Here is a 21,575-nt window from a genome sequence, read left to right as displayed (position 1 = left end):
GAATATGCCTAGTTTAAAAAAATAGTACATATTTAATAAAAACCGCAAGTAATAAAAATTGAGATTATATTTATTTACTAATTAAAGGTTAACTGAAAAAAATACATTTTTTCACTTTGACATACAGACATAAAATTAAATGAATTTCGGCTATGATTTAAATGTGTTTTTATTTAGGTTTTAAAGAACAGCTCCTAATTTTCGGATCAGAACTTTATTACGGTTGTGGTCAGAATTTTTATTAAAAGGTCAGAATATAAGCGAACAGAATAAATATTAGATGATCAAAACTTATATTAATTTGTCGGAATTTATATTAAAAGGTTTGAATTTAAATTAGGTTAGTCAGAATTTATATTAAATGGTTTTAATTATTTATACTAACCACTAACCTTTTACAGCGGCTTAATAATCCTTTAAACGATGCTCTTGACTTTGAAAGCCGACGTTCTAAATATTATATACATCAGATATATAACTATAATTTTTAATTAAGTGATTTATAAGGACATAAAAAACCAAATAAAAATTTGCTTTATATCTTAAAAATCAAGATTGGCTCTATCGATTTTGATAATGCTTGATCCATCATATTGCCAATTTTAACTTTAATAGTTGTAGATATTTCACCATTGATAATAATGGACCATAATTCATTAATCATTATATGCAAACAACGGATTTGTCCTTAATATATAAATGATTTTTAATGTCGCTGTTATGGGGAAATCTATACGATTTGGTTAAATTACAGTTTTCCTGTAATTATTATGTACCTATTAACTGAATTCAAGAAGTGGGGAACTGTCCAAAAAACAGGCCAGAAACAACAGTCAATCGGCTATTAAAATCAAACACGTTCGTGGCTCGATGCCGACAAGTTGTACCCTCTAAAGAATTCTAGTTTTTTTTATTCTTTGACCAAAATGATACTTATGTGGGTCATATTATCAACAGTGCTTATTGTATTACTATTTTATTATGATTACAAGAAAAGAAGTGTGTGCTCTATGTTAGCGTGTTCCAAAACTATGCCATTTCTTGGAAATGCACATCAATTGGTAGGAAATTCTGCAGGTAAGATATTTTTTTATAAAAACTCCAGTATTTAAAGAATAATATGTAATTTATAAATATTTTTTGAACTCTATTAGTATTTTAAAATATAACTATAATATAATCTGATTAATATAGCTTAATCTTTTTTAGCTGAAAATAAACATTAAATGGTCTATTTTCAATGTTAAATACCATCATCAATATGTTGTCAAATAAGTTTAATAAAATTATTTATTAATCATTGAAGCTTAATTGCAATCATTTTCCTTTTAAGTAGTCGAGATTCTGGACTTTCCAATTTTCGACTATTCGCATTACTAAGATCTTGTAATGCAATTCAATCACAGTACAAAGATGAGCAATCGAAATATGTTTATTCAGATTATTCATAAGCAAACAATAAATATATTAATCTGTAATTTATACATGTTTATAGATTTATGACAGAATGGCGATTTTTCGATAATATTTTCCTTATTAATCAGTTAAAAATGGTAGTAGGAAGTATTTTATATATTCAAATATGATAAAAAAAATAGTTAATCCTAACTTATAATGTCATAATGTTGATAAACAATGATCAAAAACATATTTACAGATTTTTTCATGAGCATGAACAATTGCTGGCACGAATGTGGTACAAGGGCGAGATGCTTCATCGGCCAAAGAATCATTCTTCTTTTATCAGAGCCTAGGGATGTTGAAGTAGGTTAATCTAAAATTATAATTAATTGGTTATTCTAGTATAATCTAACTTAACTGACAATCATCGCAATACTAATTCATACTAATTTTATCTTAACAAAACTAATTATTATTCAATGCGGATCATCAATACAACAAAATAAGCACGCGTTTGGGACCTCAGTATTTTTGAGAGGACCTCTGAAAAAAATTTGATGGAAAATTTTTTTTTATATATATATTTGTAAGAAATAATTATTTATTAAATTTATATGTATTTGTGATAAAGCTATTTGTGCTTTTACATCAAAACCAAAACTTCACTATCATCAATGACATTACATAACAATTTTTACCTTATTTCAACATATAATATATAATACTTAATTTTAGATGTTTTCAACAAATTTTCAGGTGCTCAACTTAAATACAAACCTAAAAATCCATTATTTTTCAGATATAATTCATTACAATATAAGAATAAGCCAAACATATTACAAAATTATTTTTAAATACAATGGTATATTTTTAACCCTTGAAAAGAAGTTGGCGTTCTTGCTCACGTACGAACTTGACCTCCTTGGGAAAGCCTTATTAGCGAAGCTTCGAAGGACCAGCGAAATAACATGCCCGCGTCAGAGCTTTGCTATAAAAACGAGTGCTTAGTTTGCTCCAAGCATCTTGGTTAAGACAATAGTTTTACTGGCAATATTCGAAATAAATTAGAACATTATTATGACACCGCATCATCTATAATATTCCGCAGTTACAAAAAGTGTCTTCGGCTGACTTCACAATTTATATATGTATTTAAACCAGAAGGCGATAGTTTCCTAATAATTGTAATTATAGATGAAACATGGATTCACTACCGTTAGCCGAAAATAAGAGCGAGCATAGAATGACAATGTATATTTAGAGTTAAACCAAAGAAATTCCACGAATAATCTTTTGTATAGATTATGCTAATTTTCTCTTTTGGTATGAATGAGGAGTACTTTTCGCGCACTATTTGTATATCTAGGAAGCAATTTTATCGGTACAACTCTTTAATCGGTAGACTTTTTATTGAAACTTTGTTTCATGATTTTGATATTTATTTACCATCGATTAAATCGTTAACAATTTTTAATTTCAAGTAGATCAATCCACAAATAATTGACTAACTCATATCTAGATTTAAGTTTTTATTTCAGTTCTACAAAACATCTGCTTTATATTTTATTCTATGATTCTTTATCTCACATATGTTTTTATTTTATTAGGTCGTCTTGAGCAACCAAGAGTTCATCGACAAATCTAAAGAGTACAATTTCCTAAAACCTTGGCTAGGAGAAGGACTTTTGACTAGTACAGGTATGTCATTAAAGTGGCTTTTTAACTTCTTCCCTCGAGGAAATATCGACGGTTTTTTATTTTTCGTGTAAACTTAACAATGTGTGATGACTTTTATTGTGGCAAAGGAAAAGGACAACTAAAACGCTTCTGATGGTAATATTTTATTTTTACGTAGAGTACGCTCGGGATAAAGATTCCGGTTTGTTATTGTGTGCGTGAACTGTGTGGCTCAAAACAATTTCGCTCAGAATATTTAATTTTTTATTTTAAAAGAAATTACATGTTTATTTAACATACATACATCTTAGCTAAGTTGGAAATTTCAACGGACAATTAAAAATATATTATATAATCAAAGAAACCAGACATTGATGTCGTTAATTAAATATTTGCCAAATTCAAAATCTTTCACTAGTTTAGCTATTCTTCAAAACCTAAAAGATATAAAATGGGTAAAGAAATTATTCTCAGATTGTTTAATGGCTCGACGACTCTATTAAATCATTAGAATCCATTGAATAAATTAAAAAATTATCATTGGCGCAACGATAAGAATAATAACTTTTTTAAACCTTACAGAGAATAGTGTAAAAAAACCAACAACGTACGGATTAATGGAAAAATAATTAAAATATTTTAATCCACGGGTAAGAGAACGAATAACTTACAGAGTATATTTGAAGCCTTGATATCAATTAACCCAGATATGCCCAATTTTGTTCTCTTAAAATATCATTTATAAATAAAAAACAGTGGCACGAGTTTAGTGACCTACCCATGGGACAGTGGGCATATCTGGGTAAAACCAATATCAACACAAAATTATTTAAAATAAATCACTAGAGAAGATCGAACTTCTGTGCCACACTGCACTTTAATGACGAATACCAGCGTTGACGAATCAGCGACGGTCCTTAAAAGAGAAAGCGAGACAACGAAGTACACGCTACATCTCTTCTCCCTCTCATATACATGTACACGCACACAATAACAAACCGGTATCCTTATCCCGAGCGTACTCTAACATTATACGTAGGTTCACCACCTCGTCTACGTAGTACGAAAGTCAGTAGTATAAGAATGACCAAGCAGGTGTACCCGCTCGGTTTTACCCCAACATATATTTGCCATAACAGTTGTGACTAGCATATTCCAAATAAATTAAAACAGCGGTCCTAATCCAAAGACGTAATTTTAGCTTTTTCCAAGGTAGGGGGGGGGGGGGGGAAAGTTAGCCCATCTGTGTATTTTTTTTAATAATTCGATTTTATTAGGATTCATAGTATTTCATTAAGTGAGATGCATTTTTTGGGCAAATGTCTAGCATGCCCCTCTCCCTCTAATGACGTCCGTGTTTAGAATCTACATCAAAAGCATTAATATCATTCTGTCGCCGTCGCAGTGGAAATGTTCGGTTATCTAGCGTGCATATTAAGGCTCTTTTATTACAATATTACAACTTACAATGCAATTTATCCTTTTTAAAAGTATTCGTAGATGGGCTTTGAACAAGATTTTCGAAACTCCCGCAGCAATCTGTCCTCAACTAAAAATTTCCGAAATGATCTTTTTTTAGTTCCTGCATGAGTAATGACTTTTTATTTTTAGTGGCATTTGAAATTTTAAAAATCTAGTCATCTTGACTTTAATAAAATATGGTTTTAAGACTTTGGGCGACCGTCTGATAATTACAAAGGATAGTACAAACAACGTTTATTCTATGCTAGTTCATTCTTTTTTTTCTAGACGAGTTTCGAAACTTATTGGGGTAAGTCTGCATACCGTTATCATTTGATCATTTCTAAAGCAATTGTATAAACCGCTATAGTATGCCCTCAAAATTATATGTAAATTTAGAAAAACCATATTAGCATTTAGTTTTTTACAATTTAATATCAATACTTATACATTATCAATATAATAATTTCAGGCGATCGTTGGAGAGTCCACCGAAAAATTATCACTCCGGCGTTTCACTTCAAAATATTAGAGAACTTCAACAGTGTTTTCATATCACAGACAGATGTATTAGTCAATAAATTAAATTGCTATGTAGACAAAGGTCCAGTGGATGTGTATCCAATTGTGGCTATGTATGCATTAGATGCAATATCAGGTAATAACACAATCATATGTTCGCATAAAGCAGCGAGTAACCAACAGTTTCAATAAATCTAATTATATGTTTGTCTAGAAACTGCAATGGGAGTTCCAGTAAACGCGCAAAAGTACAACGATTCTGAATATGTTAAAGCAGTCAAAGAGTAATTAAATCACATTATATAATTTTTGTCGTGAAGATTAAACTACTCTATTTTCCTGTAAAATTTCTGAATGCTCTCTTATAATGCAGTCTTTTGAATCATTATAAAATTAAACATATCAATCTTCATGGCGTAAATCATGTTGTACAGTACAATTATTACATTACACCATATTATTTTTTCAATAGAATGTGTGAAGTTATTTGTGAGAGAAACAAAAATCCATTTAAAAGATTAGATTGGATCTTTAAATTCACAAGTGACTATAGAAAACAAAAAAAAGCACTGGCGATTCTTCACGACTTCACCAATAGGATGATTCAAGAAAGGAAGCGTTTGTTGATGGAGAATAATGAAACAATGTCTTCTTATACAAGTGAAGAAACCGATGTTTATGGTATTGAATTTATATATCAGTCAATTTAGACTAATACTTAATATAACCCTATTGGGAGATCAGAATAGGTGATTATTACATAAGTATAATTCACGTTGATTAGGACTTACTTGATTTTCCTAATCTCATAGATGAATAATTAAAATAAAATTAAAAAATAAATTAAATAGGCGTTAATTTATAAAATTTCAATGTTTTTTACTACTTGTTGATTGTTGTGATAAATATGTTATTTAAAGGTTTCTTTCCATATAGGAAGGAAAAAGAAGATGGCTTTCTTAGATCTTCTCCTACTGTCAAGAATAAACGGCGAACCGTTGAGCGATACAAGTATTAGAGAAGAAGTTGATACTTTCTTATTTGAAGTTAGTTCACAAAAACAATAATTTAAATTGATCATTTAATATACAAATATATTTTTAAAGGGGCACGATACAACGACTTCGGCCATCAGTTTTGCTTTGCATCTCTTGGCGCATAATCAGGACGTTCAGAAAAAGTTATTTGAAGAGCAGATGCTGATATTTTCTGATGATATTAACGGTGATTGTACAATAAAGTAATACATATTAATAAAGATCTTTATTCCAGCTCCACGATTTATAAGATTAAATTTTCTACCTAGCTTTAATTTTTAGTAAATTGCAAAATATGAAATACATGGAGCTTGTGATCAAAGAGACTATAAGGTTATATCCTTCAGTTCCCATATTGGCAAGAGAAACCACACATGATACTTATATAAGTAAGTTGTTTTTAGGATAGTGTGAAAAATGTTTTAAAGTTGTATTTAGGTGCCCAATGAGTACTGGCGATTTTCTTGCTGACACCTATAGAAGTCATCCGCGGTGAAAGTGTTAATAATTTTAAGGCGACACATCACTTGTTAAGACCAAAATGTTCAAACCCAAACTACAGTTTTAGAACTTTTTTTAGGTTAGTTTTAGGTTTCATTTGGCTCTCAACATCGCCTGTTGAGGGCAAAATATTCCCAATGTATGCATAACAATACAATTTCACTGATATTGCCCAGTGAAAATGTAAAGCATTTTTTTTGAAACATTTTTACTGGCCTAAAAAGGGTATAATATTCAGATACTTGTTTAGAATGTCAGCACCACGCTCAGATACCAATGGTTATGAGCTCTTCGCTGCGTCACATTGCTGGTTTGGCCCTAACAGCTACGAAACCGACCAACAATATTTTGCTACATAAATACGTTTCAAAATTTAAACAGATAAGGTGCGAACAAACGTTTGTTAGAACAGTGAACACCCTATGAATAACTCTCTGCAACAAATATATTTAAAAGGAGGATTATATAAATGAGCATCATATACATTTCTTTTAACAATTTATCATCCGCGCATAAACAAGCTGATTACTTTAACTCTTATATTTAAAATTTCATTTAGTCATAGAAAAAATCCACTTTTAATATTATTGTTTTATTATTAACATTATTACTACTTAAAATAAGGATTGCATAAATTGGCAACAAGATTTACCTTACCTTAGGTTTAAATGTTCTGATCAATGCTTAAATTTTAAAACGTATTTATGTAGCAAAACTTTATTGGCCGCTTTCGTAGCCGTATAGTTCATAATCACCAGTTTCTGAACGTGGCGCCGACATTCTTAACAAGTATCTATATATGTAGTGAAAATGTAATTTCACTGTAACATATACATTAATATTAAGAAATAAATATTTATGTGAAAAAATGACATCATTTTGGAAAAATAGTTATTTTTCATTCATTAAAATTAAATTACAGTATATTAAAATAATGACATCATCTGTTCATTTGCACCAAAGTTTTAAAATTGCTAGACTATCAAGCGATACGTTTCATTTCAGATGACATTCCAGTTCCGGCCAGAGCGTCAATTGTTATTTTGATTTACAACATGAACCGAAACCCTGCGGTTTTTTATGAACCTGAAAAATTCATACCGGAAAGATTCACACGAGAAGAGTCGAGCAAAAGGCATCCGTTCTCTATGGTTTCATTCAGTGCCGGACCAAGAAATTGCATCGGTTAGTAAACTTTTCATACCTGTGAGATCCTAAGCTTAAATGTGTTAATTTTTTTTAGGTCAAAAATTCGCAATGATGGAAATGAAATGTACATTATCAAAAATTGTGAGGACGTTCAAACTATTACCGACTGATAAACCACTGGAACTCAAATGCGACATCATTCTCAAATCTGTTCATGGAATTTTCGTACAGCTGAAACGAAGAACAGAGTAGATTTATGTATTAATGTGGATTTATATTAAACCTATGCCTGATGTAACATAATGCCATTTGTATTAATAAAATGTTGATACGCCGATTAAATCGCAAAATATTCTTTGAAGACATTAACAGTTTAACTAAATTCTGAAATTACTGTTATTTATTTTCACTCAAGATCAGTCAGAATGAACCAAGGTGTGACATTGCATTGATTAATTGATTGACCCGAGGGTTTCGGCATACGAATTGTATCATAATTAAAGAAGACTTACAAAAAACCACAATACCAGATAATACCTAAAAGATCTGGGTTCAAATCTCACATGGGTTAGTGTTTTTTAATTTCTACTGCTTTTGGAAGATAGAATTTAGGATTATTATGTAATTATAATTCTGATAATCTATTAGATTTTCCGTCTCACAGATAATTAATTTACAAAGCCGATTTATATTGTGTGTAGTTACATTTATTGATTGAAAGCCGTACTAATAATTAATAAAATAGCACTGATTTCAGTTTGGTGTCTCGTTACTTAACTAACTAGTAGTAGTTGTAGTAGCTATCGTAATGAAGAATTGTATGTAGTTATGGACGGTTTCGACATCTCTACATAACAGTACATTGTATTCAGGAATTCACAGTATTCAAGTTAATCAGACTGCACATTGGCTCTACACCTTGCGGACTATTGAGTTTTTATGAACCTCATCAAATTTTGCTCTTCATCTGCAGATTTCCAACTCCAGTTGTACATATTTTGTGCCACAAATATGTAATAACTCGCAACATACATAATTTTTTTGTCCAATGGAATGAAACTATCGTATGAACTGTTATAATCTATGTATGTATATTTATGAATTAATCTAATTTAGTACAAAAATCTAATTACACTTCTTCTATCAAGTTGAAATTGGTGTGTTGCGGTAAGGGTATAACGTTGATGTGCTTTTTATATATGGTCTGCTGTTCTCGTCCTCCGTATGTCTTGCAGACCCATTGGCGATTCCAATTGGGATCGATTGTCTCACAAGTGACATACACGTGACCCGGAAGCATTGCATACACTGTTCCATTACGACCGAATCCCGCCTGAAAAATATAAATAAAATAAGTTAAACATTCGGTTGAATAAATGTTGAAATAGACAAGGCCGTACACTAGCAAGGTTTCTGTTCAATAAGCGTATTTAGGATCTTTGGCGGTAGGTTAAGGATTGGGGATAAACATATATAAACTAAAAGGTCTCAATCGCTGGGATCAGTATAGGAATCATAAGATTTATGAAACAAGCATAATTAGCACGATAAAATGTACTATAATAATAAAGATACATACAGTACATGTATCAGATTATACTTCAAGAAAGAATTCTATGATGTAGAAACGTTGCAATTATGCTTCAAAATATCAGATGCCAAGAATTAAAACATGTATATAATTTAATATATAGTGGTGCCTTGACTACGAGTTTAATTCGTTCCATGACAGAGCGAATAACTCAAATTACTCACATGCCAAATATTTTTTTCCCATTGAAATGGATTAATAGCATTTCAATAGGAAAAATTAAAATGGATGGCAACTGAAATGGTAAATACACTTTTTTTAAAGACTTCAAAGGGCTCCAAATTGATAGTTAGTGAAATGAAAATTTTTTAAAATTATAAATTCATAACAATAAATATGTGATATAACAAGGAATTAACCGTTTTAAAGATGGCAGGAGACAAAATATCAAAAACACTACGCAGGACCCAAAACTGGTGCTTGGCAATCCGACTGACAGACATTTACTTATCAAAACTGAACGCATATTTATAGAATGGACTTCTTGCCGCATCGAAGATTTTATTGGAGTGGCAATATGCTTTAAATGCTGTGGATATGGACATAAAGCTAAATATTGCAAAGAAGAACTGTCGACATCCTACCATTGTGCAAAACAAGGACACCATCCACAGGAATGTCCTCAAATAAACTCTCAGCAAAAATGTGTGAATTGTTTAAAAAAATGGATAATGATCAAAAGCAGAAACAAACTGAATGTCCAATATATTATATATATTTAAAAAAAACATACAAACTCCATTGACTATGGCTTCTAAATGTCTTGAAACAAATTTTAATTCTGATGTGGTTATATATAATGAAGAGTATAAGTTCACTATTAATGAATCATTTCTCTGTATTATCTACCTCGATGCACGTAACGTTAAGAACAAAATTAAAGATATACAATATATAATTAAAAAATCAAACACATATTATGGCGATTACGGAGACATGAATCGATGATGGTAAAGAGTATTTTTTTAATATGGAAGGTTATAGGTCTATCTTTGTATCATGATTTAAAAGAGGCGGAGAAGTTTGTTTTTATATAAAATATCCCTTGAAATCAAAATCACAGGGATAGATTGATCGCCATTAAACATTTATATTGCTTATAAGGCTCCAAATTGTGTACATAATAATTTTTTAGGTTTATTAAAAAATATGTTAAATATTAAAAAGGGAAAAAATATAATTTTAGGGGATTTCAAAATAGACATAACAAAAATACATACAACATTAGTGATTATATAATACAATATTTTAAACAAATCTTTATACACAAGGATTAGCACTAATAGCAATTCATTGATAAATCATATCATGTCAAATTTTAATTTAATAGGACAAATTTATAATGATAACAATGTTATAAGTGATCACAATATATTGCTTATAAAATGTCTAAATAACATAAAAAAATGATCAAACAATCATGAATCAATTAAAGAGATATGTATGTAAAATTAACTATAGACAACTACAAAATATAATAAAATCTTCCAATTTCTAATTATTAGAAAATCTCAATGGAAGACTAATAAATTTATAAATAAAATTTAAATCGCTATATGTAAAAGTAAATATAACACCTTGGCAAAAAGTTCAGATAATAAAAATATAGGCAACGTCCTATGGTTTGATAAACATCTAAATAACTTGATTAAAAACATAAATATATGTTATCTCATATAAAAGCTAAAACCTAGTATTATTTAACCCAGAAAAAAATCTAGCTAGAAATGCTGTAACTGTTTATCGGAGAAAAATAAAAATAGATTACTATAATAAAATGTTCAATGATGCTAATAATAAGCAGTTTAAAATAAGAAAATATATTAAAACAATTATCAAAAATACTCAAGAAAGTAAAAATGAGAAAAAAGTCATTCAAAATATTAGTGGAGATTTAACAACAGATAAATAAATTGCCGATGAATTTAATAAACATTTCATCTTAATTGGAACATTTCTATCAGATCAAATAAAAATTTACATTGAAGATAGTGTTGCAATCTGAGAGGTGATTATTGAGATGCGTATGTGCGGGCTCTCGCGCCTTCGTCGGGACTCCCGCGCAGATCGTCAGTAAGGGCGCATCGGTCGCCACGCTCGGGGTGCAGCGCTATCGCTCCTCAGTAATGGACGCCGTGTGAACATAATTCGCGTGTTTTCATTTCTCTTCTACTCTGATGTAACGGCCTCACATAGGCCCACGTAACAATATAAGCACTATCACAAATATGGCTCAAGTTAACAGATCTATTTATTTTCACAAAATTAAATTAAAAGAAGTCATACAATATACAATCAAATCAATTAAGTCTTATTACTCCTATTTTAGTAAAATTATTAAACAAATGTTTAAAAAAGGAAATATTCCTCGATTGCCTAAAAATTGCCACAATGACTGTTATTTTATTTTTATTAAATCTTCCATTGTAACTTGACAGGCGTGAGCCCAATGCGTTACAACGGGCAAATCTGTACCAACTAAGTCCATCAGACATAATGAATACCTACAAGTAAATATTAACCACCAGACTGAAAGTCTGGGAATTGGTGACATCTATAATATTAATTATAAATTATTATGTGCTAAGCAATTTATAGTCAATAGATGTCACTGCAGCTAGGGCCGGTTTTTTTTTAATAAAAGCGCATTTTTATAAATAAAAATTCGAGGGCCGCTGCCGGGACTTGAACCCGCCTAGTAGATATGTTACGGACTACGCTATTCCATCCTTTTTATACAAAGCTGACGATAAGAGGATCACTAACAACTATCGACCTATATCTGTTTTACCAGTTCTATCATCAATTTTTTGAAAATGTATTCTTATATGATTTTAGTGAAAATATCAAGCATCGTTGCAAAGACATGAATTTCAAATTAGTGCAATCAAATAAGGTGAAATAAAGGCTAAATCTCGGAATGAAAGATAGAAAGCTAAAATTTCGCAAAAACCTTTATTTTGACGTTTTAGGGGGCCTAGCCCTAGGGGTGGTTGACCTAATGGCCAATGAGACTCTTGTGTGAATCTAGATAGACTTTTTATTAAGTTATATTTACATTCGACTACGGACGATTAACGGCGTGACGTTTCTCCCAACTGCGGTGAAGGTGGCGCAGGTGGTGATGCCGGTAGATGATTCTCAGGGTTCTGTGGCTGAGTGCGGCAAGTGTCTGGTGTGACTCTTCGAGCGGTTGGTGGTCCGGGAGTTCCAAGAGGGATCTTCAGGTCTCTCGGTGAGGGCGCATAGCCGGTTCCTCCGGATGGCTGCTGGTAGATCGTCTCTCTCTCTCTGGTTGGGTGGATCTTCTGTGTCGCTGGCTCTCTGTCCGCCTCTGCCCGTCTGGTAGGGTGCCTCAGACCGCGCGCGTGTGGCCAAAAATTTTCCGGGTAACCGAAGGGGTTGCCTGTACACCAAATTCGCTGATGTTGCCTTCAGATCATCTCGCCAAGCTGCGCAGATGCCCATCAAGACTACTGGCAATGACTCGGTCCATTGCAAGTCTTGATGGCACATGATGGCGGCTTTCAATAGCCGGTGGAACTGCACGACCATTCCATTAGCTGTGGGATGATATGCTGTAGTCCTGATGTGGGTCGAACCGATTGAGCGTGTCAACTCTTTGAACAGAACGCTCTCAAACTGCCGGCCTTGATCGGTGGTGTTCCGAAGAGGAGTCCCGTAGCGCGATATCCAGCCACTAAAGAGCTTTCTGGCTACGGTTTTCGCCGTGATGTTTTCCAGCGGAAAAGCTTCTGGCCAGCGGGTGAACCGATCGACACACGTCAAGATGTATTTTTTTCCTTCTGATTAAGGAAGAGGGCCGACGATGTCAATGTGAACATGCTCAAATCGTCCCTCAAGAAGCGGAAAATTGCCGATCGGCGTTGAGACTCGCATTCTCTAGCCCATCGTGTGCAGTCAGAACGTAGGTGAGACCAAAAGAATTTTTCGCAGACGAGTTTAGTTGTCGGCCAACCTCCTGGGTGAGAGAGTGTGGCACAAACCAAATGCTTGTTTTCGGAACTGGAGTGACAAATAGGGTCGCTCGTTGCCGGTCGAATTTTCGCACTTTATGGTCGTGTCTGATCCAGGGATAATTACGTTCCGTAAATTGGCGAAATTTTCGATTTGTGGATCAACTGCTTGCTGGCATGACAGCTCCTCATAATTAATCGACTGCACACTCTCTACTTTGGATAATGCGTCCGCCACCAGGTTATCATCGCCCGAAATGTATCAGACGTCGGTTGTGAATTGCACTATGAAGTCGGTGTGGCGGAATTGTCGAGTAGAAGCCTTGTCGGGTTTTTGTCTAAACATATAGGTTAACGGTTTGTGGTCCGTGTGGATCGAAAACTCTCGCCCTTCGATCATTGTCTAAAATGCCATACAGCTCGATAATGGCCAGCAACTCTCGATCGTACGTACTGTAACAAGTCTGTCAGTGATAATTTTTTTGAAAAAAATGCGAGTGGCTTCCAACTGTCGGACGTGTGTTGTTGCAGGGCCGTACCAATTGTTCGATCTGAAGCGTCGGCGAAGAGTGCCATAGGAGAATTCGGATCTAGATGGACTAGATACGTGGCGTCAATCAGACTGCGTTTACACATCAGAAACGCATTTTTTAGCTCTTTGCTCCACTGTAACGGATCGTTGTTGTTCTTCTTGCCCCGAAGTTGATCGGTGAGAAGCTGCTATGTTGAGGTGCGGGCGATAAACCTTCTGTAGAACTTTATCATGCCCAAGAATCGTCGTAGCTTCTTCATTTTGTCGGGACGAGGATAATCGGCGATAGCTGAAACCTTTTCAGGAAGCGGGATGGTGCCCGCCTGTGAGACGCGGTAGCCCAAAAAGTCGACCTCTTCTTTTCCGAAGACCGATTTAGCGGAGTTAATCATTACTCCATATTCCTGCAGTCAGGTGAAAAGTTGTTTCAGGTGCTCTTCGTGCTGGTGCTGGTCTTCAGAAGCGATAAGTATATCATCAATATACACAAAACAGAAGTCGAGGCCGCGTAGCACCGAGTCCATAAATCTTTGGAAAGTTTGGGCGGCATTGCGCAATCCAAAGGACATAAATGGAAATTCGTATAACCCGAACAGCGTTGAGATAACCGTTTTCCTGATGTCCTCCGAAGCGACAGGTATTTGGTGAAAGGCCTGCACTAAACGATAGTGCTAAAAACCTTTTTATTCGCCAATGCATGTGCGAAATCTTCAATGTGCGGGATCGGATACGAGTCGTGTATCGTTCGCGCATTGAGTGGGCGGTAATCACCACAAATTCGCCACTGTCCAGGAATCTTCTTGGCGACGAGGTGCAAAGGTGACGACCAGGGACTATTTGAAGGTCGGATGATCCCATCGTTTAACAGTTTTTGAAACTCGTCCTTTGCGATGTGGTGTTTATCTGGCGCTAGTCGTCGAGGGCGATTTGAAACGGAAGGTCCTGGGGTCGTTCTAATGTGATGCGTTGTTGTGTGCTTCGGCCGCCTTTGTAGCGATGACATCCCTGCTGGCTGCGTGATTTCCTGAAAACTTTTCAGTATATTATGGTATATTGAATCTCCGGAAACTGATTTAATTTGTGGGAAACTATTGACATTGCGTAAACTTCCTTGTGTTTTGAAAGACGTCGTGCCATCGATGAGGCGAGCGAGTTTCAGATCGACAATCAAATTGAAATGCCGAAGGAAGTCGGCACCGATGATGGGTTTCGTGACGTCTGCGATGATAAATCGCCGCAAAAAGGTTGTATGGGATTGCGGCTGTTTTTACTCCCAATTTGTTTTACGGGAACACGCATAGGTCCGATCTTGTGTCCATCATAAATTGGGTTTTCGTTACCCGGTCAGTAACGAAAAGGCAGCCGGATGCTGGGCTGTTGTAGTCTGTCGCCAATGACAAACGCCCATTTAGTTTTCCGGGGCGCTCAAACACTGTCCTTCGCAGCGTAACACCTTATCTCCGAACCTGGCGTGGAAGTAGCAGAGTCCGGATGTATTGGGCTGGCGTGAAAGTGATCATGAAGGCGATCGAGACTTGTAGCGATTGTTGCCGTAACGATTCACAGCTCTGCTGCGGCTAACATCGGTTGTCAGCTTCTCAATTCAGGCGGTTAACGCTGCAATCCTATCCTCTAAGGCAGGGGTTCCCAACCCCGTGCCCGCGGGCGCCGGACCGATTTGTGTGCGCCCGCCACTATTCGACCGCAATAGAATTTTTTTCACAAACACTAATTAAAAATTTAAATTATTTGTTAAGCCTCTTTCGAAGTTGTCCGAACCGAAGCTACAACTGAAATCGGCCGAGATCGCCGACTTTTTTTCCGATTATAGCTCCTGTAAGTGGCAAAAAAGGAATCTTTGACGAGTCAGGTGGTGCCCGCCGCCCTACCGATATTGTAAAATGCGCTCTAGGATACAAAACAGTTGGGAACCTTTGCTCTAAGGCGTCGATTCGGGATCTCTCAAGCGGGGACGGTGTGTTTGTGACGGCAGCAGTGTGATTGTGACCGTAAGGCTCCACGTTCATCAGTTTATCGGCGATTGCGGCAAGTTTATCGACTGCTGTGTCGTCCAGCAGCATTATCATACTTCGGATGTGTGCAGGAAGGCGGCTCATTCACACTGTTCAAAGTCCTAGTGCCGAAAATTCGATTCCTTCTAATCTATGCAAGTGTCGCAAAAACTGGGAGGGTTTTCGGTCGCCCATCTCTTCCCGCTCCAAGCATTGGTGGAGCTTAGCTTCGCGGGAAGACGATAGGCGGCTGATTAGGGCAGTTTTTAACGACTCATAGGCGTGTGTAGGTGGTCTGTTCGTTATTATGTCCCTAACCTCTTGTATAGTGCGAGGGGGGAGGGCGCTGAGTAATTGCGCCTCGAATATCGCGAACCATAGTATTGGGTCGTCACTCGAAAATAGAAGCGGTATCATTGTTACCGCATCGGAACTTACGCTGAATATGTTGTTCGCCGTCGCTTCCATGTCTATGGCTTGTTTTATTTTTTTGTATTTTATTTTATTTTTCGCTATGTGGTGATTTATTGGGTTCGTTTTGTCACAAACGGATTCTCTTAAGGACTTGTGTTGTGTGGTCAAAAGAAATCCCTCTTGTGCTATGATATTTGTCTCATTGTTAATGATCGTTTTTGGTCACAGTCATTAACAATGAGACAATTGCCCTTTTTTTGTATGTGGAACTATTTGTGTGGTAGCCACAACGTTTTAAAGACGGGCTGAAAAGTCTCATAAGATCGAGTGTTCACTAGTCAAGATATCAAAGGTTACGAAAATCGTATTCTTGCAAATATCGCAAATGTCACATGTCATTAGATGTTTCACAATACTTATAAAGCACGTAAGGTTCTACAAGTTTGGTAAAATTCAATTCTTCGTATGATTAACGGTTTTTGAGATATATCACGGAGTGTGGAAAGCGCGCATCCATTCATGGGATAACGCTATATAAATTATTGCATTAAAAAAATGCTTCCGTATTTTCACGCAAGTGGTAACTTTCTTTGTACTAAATCGACACATTTATACCATCAAGATATGATTTAATTGAAAGAAACAATGGATAAAAAGACTTTTGAGAACTTTGAAAACGGATTGTTCATATAATGACGCACTGATAAATTTCATTCCGAAAGTGGTCCAATATGACGATCTAATGAAATCTATGAAGACAGGAGTTTTTCGGGGACGAAGTACACAAGACAGGGTTTTGTGTAAATGGGTGTATGGTATGCATGCCATGAACACTGTGAGGAAATAAAGAAATTTTGTAATATTTCTTTAGGCTTTGCGAAACAACACGTCGATTCAAGAGATTCACGAGTGAAAAATGTAACATACTTTTTTTTTTTCTGCGTCGGATTTCTTCTGCGTCGCGTCATATGGAGCAAAGAGGGTACTTTCTCAATCGTTCTCAATAAAAACGTCAACCGTTTGCAAACGCATTTCGAATCAAATATTGTTGTTGTATTTGGCGCTCAGACTACAGTAAAAACATAAAAGCAATAGAAGAGCATCTAAACAACCAAAGACCACCATCATCGTTGGAGAAGATATTGATCGGATGGTTATTTTAATAAGACGAACCTAATCACGTCAGCAAGAAATTTTGTGAAAGAAAATTTGGAGACACGCACGTATTCCTCTAAAAGTTTTGACAAATATCCTCGTTCTAATGAATATTTCTTATTTTGACACAACTGTGGTGCTTAACCATTTGAGTGCCACTCATTTTTTTCATATTATGTCATAATTGCCAGTAATTTCTTAATTAAAAAGTGAGATGTAAAAAAAATCAAAAACTTTTTTAAAAAATAATATATGGATTTCAATAATAAAATAACAAAGTTGAACTATAAATTTTACATCTTTTCTTTATATATTACAATTTTTTTCTATTACTTCTTAGACATTCATAGAAGACTGCATCTGCAAACATTTTTTGTAAGTAAAAATATAATATTTTCGTCATAGTATAAAGTTTATTTTACCTATTCCTCACATTTATGCTGTCCTACACATATTCCGTGTACACCTTTCTTACATACGACACAAATTAGGTTTGATCTTTTTATAGGTCCTCCATTTTGGGAACTGCATACAGTACATCTTCTCAAATTTCGACCCGGTAATTTTTCCAAGCCTCTTAAATCTCTTGAGGTAGTATTCGTAGTTGAAATATGTGTTTGATTTTTTATTTGTAACCATTCCCGCTCAATTTTTTCAATTATACTTGATGTAAATTGAAGACGTAGCACACATTTACTACCCACGTTTATTTTATAAATGATATAAGCATTTAGGATCATACGGGAAAAAATGTTGAACGTTACTTTTTTCCAATATTTTAGAGTTTTTCTCTCATCAAGTTAAGTATACAGCATTTTGTCAGATATATCTACACCTCTCATATATTTATTGTAATCACAAGTAATAGCTGGTTTTGTTTTATCTTTTCCTCTTTTTATTACTATTTTGTTCTCTGCGGTAGAATTTGACGAAATAAGTAACACTGGATTTTTTTTTTACTTTTTATCGCGATATCCACATAAAAGCACTTCTTTGTCTCGAAAGTATTTGGCTTCCCCAACCTTTGTTTTTTTCACTTCTGCCGGAAGTCCTTTTCTATTACTTCTTATTGTGCCAGTAATAAATGTAGCATTCGAAAAGAGATATTTTGAGAATGGGATGCTAGTGAAATAATTATCACAAAATAGATGGTGCCCTTTGTTTAGATAGTTACCCATTTTCAAAAGTTTTGTAACTACCAAATGACTAAGACCGTATGTTTTTATGTCTGTTATATCAATTTGTGATTTAGCTCCTCTGTAGCAAAAAAAACCCAAACAGTAATTTACGACTGAATCGCATAACATCCAACACTTTATTCCCCATTTGTGATGTTTTTTATTAGGAAGATACTGTAAAAGAGAGGAGTGTGAATTAGTTCCGACCAGAGATTCATCTATGCTAAGTTGCTGATGAGGAATGAAGTGGAAGCGGAAAAGTCTGTTAGCGTGTTTTACTAAAGGTGTAAATCTTGCACAGGCATCATATTTTTCATGTCCAGGAGGAAACAGTTTAGTATTATCGACCAAATGGAAAAATTTCAATATTAGTTGGAATCGATTTCTGGAAAACATTTTTCCAAACCAAGGAATATATCTAGAGTTTTTTATCCAATATGAGTACATAGTAGGTCTTCGAGTAATGCCCATTTCTAATAGTACAGCCACGAAAGCTTTCATTTCGATTATTGTAACCGGTTTCCATTTCTTAGCTCTTGCACTATGTGTTAAATTTGGGTGAGATAATAAAAATTGATTCGCATACCGATTTGTCTCCGTAACCATCAATGTCCATAAACTGGTTGTAAAAAAGAGATTAAAATAATCTATTGTATGTGAATCAGCCGATGGCGCGTGTTTTATACCGGGCGATTCAAGAAATAAAAAGGTTGGCTGATGATATGTATCAAAATTCTCCTGAACCTCATTGAACCCGAAAGTTGTATTTGTGTCCATTTCTTCGCTTTCGATCAGATTAAAAACTCTGCGATCGCGCTCCTTGGCACTCAAATGGTTAAGAAAGGTAAACTGCAAATTATAAAAATGTTGGAGATGGAGAAAACTGCCCTTCAAATATATCATTTGAAAATATAATGCTCCAAAATCAGAAGATAGTATTGAAAATTGGAGATACACACAATTCATCAAATCAACAAGACTCAACAAACTGGTGCAATCATCATCTTTTCCACCTACAAGTGAAGCAGCTCATCAGCATATCAATCGGATTTACTTCTAGATTCAAACTTGGTTAGAAAAAGGATTTACAAGCTGAGAAATGGATAATATTATGGCCGCCAGCAACGGACGAACTATTGAATAGAATTTTGGGCAATTGCAAGAAAGGTTTTGGCGCGAACTGTGGAAAGTAGGGTTACAATGCTCTAAAGTTTGTGGCCAGTGTCAAGGACAAACAAAAAATCAGATGATTTTGATGGAAAAAGTGAACTTGTTTCTATGGTCCTCGAGTCAAATGTGACGAAAAACGAGGATGACGATAATGATCCGGAAATTTAATTTGGGCGACCAGAAGAAGAGCACGCTGACGAAAATTTTTCAGAGGTGGATCGAGTAGCTTCTGTTACCATTACATCGACCTACCCTGTCTAAATAAAAACGCACTTGGCATTTTACCTCAAAGGTGGTGTGGACAAAAATTTAAAATATATAATTTTATTTTATTAATTTAATAATATTTCTATTATATAAATAGGATTGTAAAGTGTACTAGATATCACGCTCTGTATTTATCCTATTAATTAATCATATAAAGTAACAAAGTTCACCAAACTTGTATAAAATTTTATTCTCTACAAGTTTTGTGAAACATGTAATGACGTCCAACGTATAGAAAAAAAGGTCTGTGCTAAATTTGAGCTTTCTATCTCTTATTCTGAGGTTAAATTGAAAGAATTGAAAAAGTAAAATACATTTAATCCTGGATGGTATCTCAAAGTGCGCTGCGTAGCCAGAATGGTGCCGGTGTATACGTAATTGCCGTCTTGTCTCTTTATACATCTGTGTTTGGCTCTAGTGTTCATCTGGTGGTATTTGGTGCTCGTCTTCGCCTTCTTGGCGGCAAATCGCACGCATTCTGAAAAGTAATGAACAAACGTTACATTACATTTAAAAAAAGAACAACTACATACATACGTATGTATATTCTACAATATATTTAACAGGTGGTCTTTCTTCTCACTTATATCAAACTTCAAACAAATTACATAACCTCACTTTAGTCAAATAATTATTTTACATTTTTAGTTTAAATCAATGACGAAGATGAATATAACTTCAATTTGATTATTTCTATACCTGTAGTTGGTAAGCTTGGAGTTAAAATTCGCGATACTGTTCCACGAAATAAGTTAAACGCTGCCTGCATATTGACACAAGAACTTAACCAAAAATATGTTGGACAGTGTTGCCACTGCGCAAAATTACGTCTATGTAAAAGAGGACCATTTAATAAACATATTTTTACATATTGTTTGAAATATTAATTGTGCTTTAAAACTAAAAGCGTTATTATTTACAATTTTAATCTAAACATTTTATGTATACTTACATATTATTAGAAAAATTCTTGAATAAAAATTTTAAATAAAATAATAGAAAAACATCAACCAATGGTTATATCATTTTTGAAAATAAATATATTTGTTTAACGAAATAATAAAAATATTAATATTTTTACTTATTTATTTATTTATTAAAATTGATTAAACAGTTTCTATCTTTGCTTATGCAAAGGCGTATTTCCCATTTACTACATTTAAAATGCATTAGATACCACATACTCTTCAGAAGTTCTTCAAAGAAGCTTCTTTATTTTTAATTCCTCCATCAATTTAAAATTAGGAATCCTATTTCGCCATATTGCTCCCAACATATATATGCTATGTTTGGCAATATGTTCTATTAGGGGTAAAGACATGTAATAATTATCACAATATAAAATATAATTTTTATGTTTTCTTATACACTTAGCAAAACTTATAGCAACATTGGCACTTGCTTCAACTTCAGACTCGTCATCGTCTTGTATATATCTCAAAATTGTTTGAATAGCCTGCAGTGCCACACAAAACAAATATTTTGTACCACCATTTATGTGTTTCTTAATTAACAAAAAGTATTGAAGAAC

The 21,575-nt window shown here is 34.3% G+C and overlaps 2 protein-coding genes and 1 long non-coding RNA gene across 4 annotated transcripts; 1 reads left to right on the top strand and 2 right to left on the bottom strand.

Annotated features, from left to right (window-relative positions):
• Positions 1 to 1,326: 1,326 nt before the first annotated feature.
• On the bottom strand, positions 1,327 to 20,851 carry mRpL27 (mitochondrial ribosomal protein L27). 2 transcript variants are annotated; one of them, XM_088205075.1, is made up of 4 exons: positions 20,744 to 20,851; positions 20,359 to 20,522; positions 8,882 to 9,081; positions 1,327 to 1,774 (listed from the first exon to the last, which is right to left on the bottom strand). In XM_088205075.1, exons 1-4 carry the CDS (start codon positions 20,811 to 20,813, stop codon positions 1,744 to 1,746), a joined length of 465 nt encoding a protein of 154 aa, XP_088061201.1. In that variant the 5' UTR covers positions 20,814 to 20,851; the 3' UTR covers positions 1,327 to 1,743. The 2 variants fall into 2 exon arrangements, with proteins under 2 accessions (XP_088061201.1, XP_088061202.1); XM_088205076.1 differs by lacking the exon at positions 1,327 to 1,774 and having other exon boundaries at positions 8,816 to 9,081.
• LOC148238257 (cytochrome P450 4C1-like) lies at positions 2,370 to 8,142 on the top strand. The gene is made up of 10 exons (XM_088181308.1): positions 2,370 to 2,408; positions 3,009 to 3,099; positions 5,012 to 5,197; positions 5,276 to 5,345; positions 5,534 to 5,765; positions 5,982 to 6,107; positions 6,168 to 6,301; positions 6,381 to 6,487; positions 7,551 to 7,784; positions 7,843 to 8,142. Exons 1-10 carry the CDS (start codon positions 2,370 to 2,372, stop codon positions 7,998 to 8,000), a joined length of 1,377 nt encoding a protein of 458 aa, XP_088037434.1. The 3' UTR covers positions 8,001 to 8,142.
• On the bottom strand, positions 17,709 to 18,160 carry LOC148238256 (uncharacterized). Its single transcript, XR_015812611.1, has 2 exons — positions 17,863 to 18,160; positions 17,709 to 17,789 (listed from the first exon to the last, which is right to left on the bottom strand). It is a non-coding gene; the product is annotated as an uncharacterized LOC148238256 (long non-coding RNA).
• Positions 20,852 to 21,575: the final 724 nt, after the last annotated feature.

The sequence above is a fragment of the Plectrocnemia conspersa genome, unplaced genomic scaffold (assembly GCF_051122295.1).
Source record: "Plectrocnemia conspersa isolate PC_06_02 unplaced genomic scaffold, ASM5112229v1 ptg000002l, whole genome shotgun sequence".
Taxonomy (NCBI): domain Eukaryota; kingdom Metazoa; phylum Arthropoda; class Insecta; order Trichoptera; family Polycentropodidae; genus Plectrocnemia; species Plectrocnemia conspersa.
The sequence above is the reverse complement of the archived record's forward strand: the minus strand, read 5'-3'. Positions and strand labels throughout refer to the sequence as shown.

What these genes read in the sequence shown, in the direction of transcription:
- LOC148238257 (XM_088181308.1), top strand. Translation starts at nt 2,370, where the DNA reads ATGCCCGCGTCAGAGCTTTGCTATAAAAACGAGTGCTTA. An exon ending in TTGAATTTATATATCAGTCA is followed by an intron (nt 5,766 to 5,981) that starts ATTTAGACTAAT and finishes TGTTATTTAAAG; the next exon opens with GTTTCTTTCCATATAGGAAG. An exon ending in AACGGTGATTGTACAATAAA is followed by an intron (nt 6,302 to 6,380) that starts GTAATACATATT and finishes TTTAATTTTTAG; the next exon opens with TAAATTGCAAAATATGAAAT.
- mRpL27 (XM_088205075.1), bottom strand. Translation starts at nt 20,813, where the DNA reads ATGCAGGCAGCGTTTAACTTATTTCGTGGAACAGTATCGCGAATTTTA. An exon ending in TCCAAGCTTACCAACTACAG is followed by an intron (nt 20,523 to 20,743) that starts GTATAGAAATAA and finishes ATTACTTTTCAG; the next exon opens with AATGCGTGCGATTTGCCGCC. An exon ending in TTCAACTTGATAGAAGAAGT is followed by an intron (nt 1,775 to 8,881) that starts GTAATTAGATTT and finishes TTATAATTTTAG; the next exon opens with ATTAACCTACTTCAACATCC.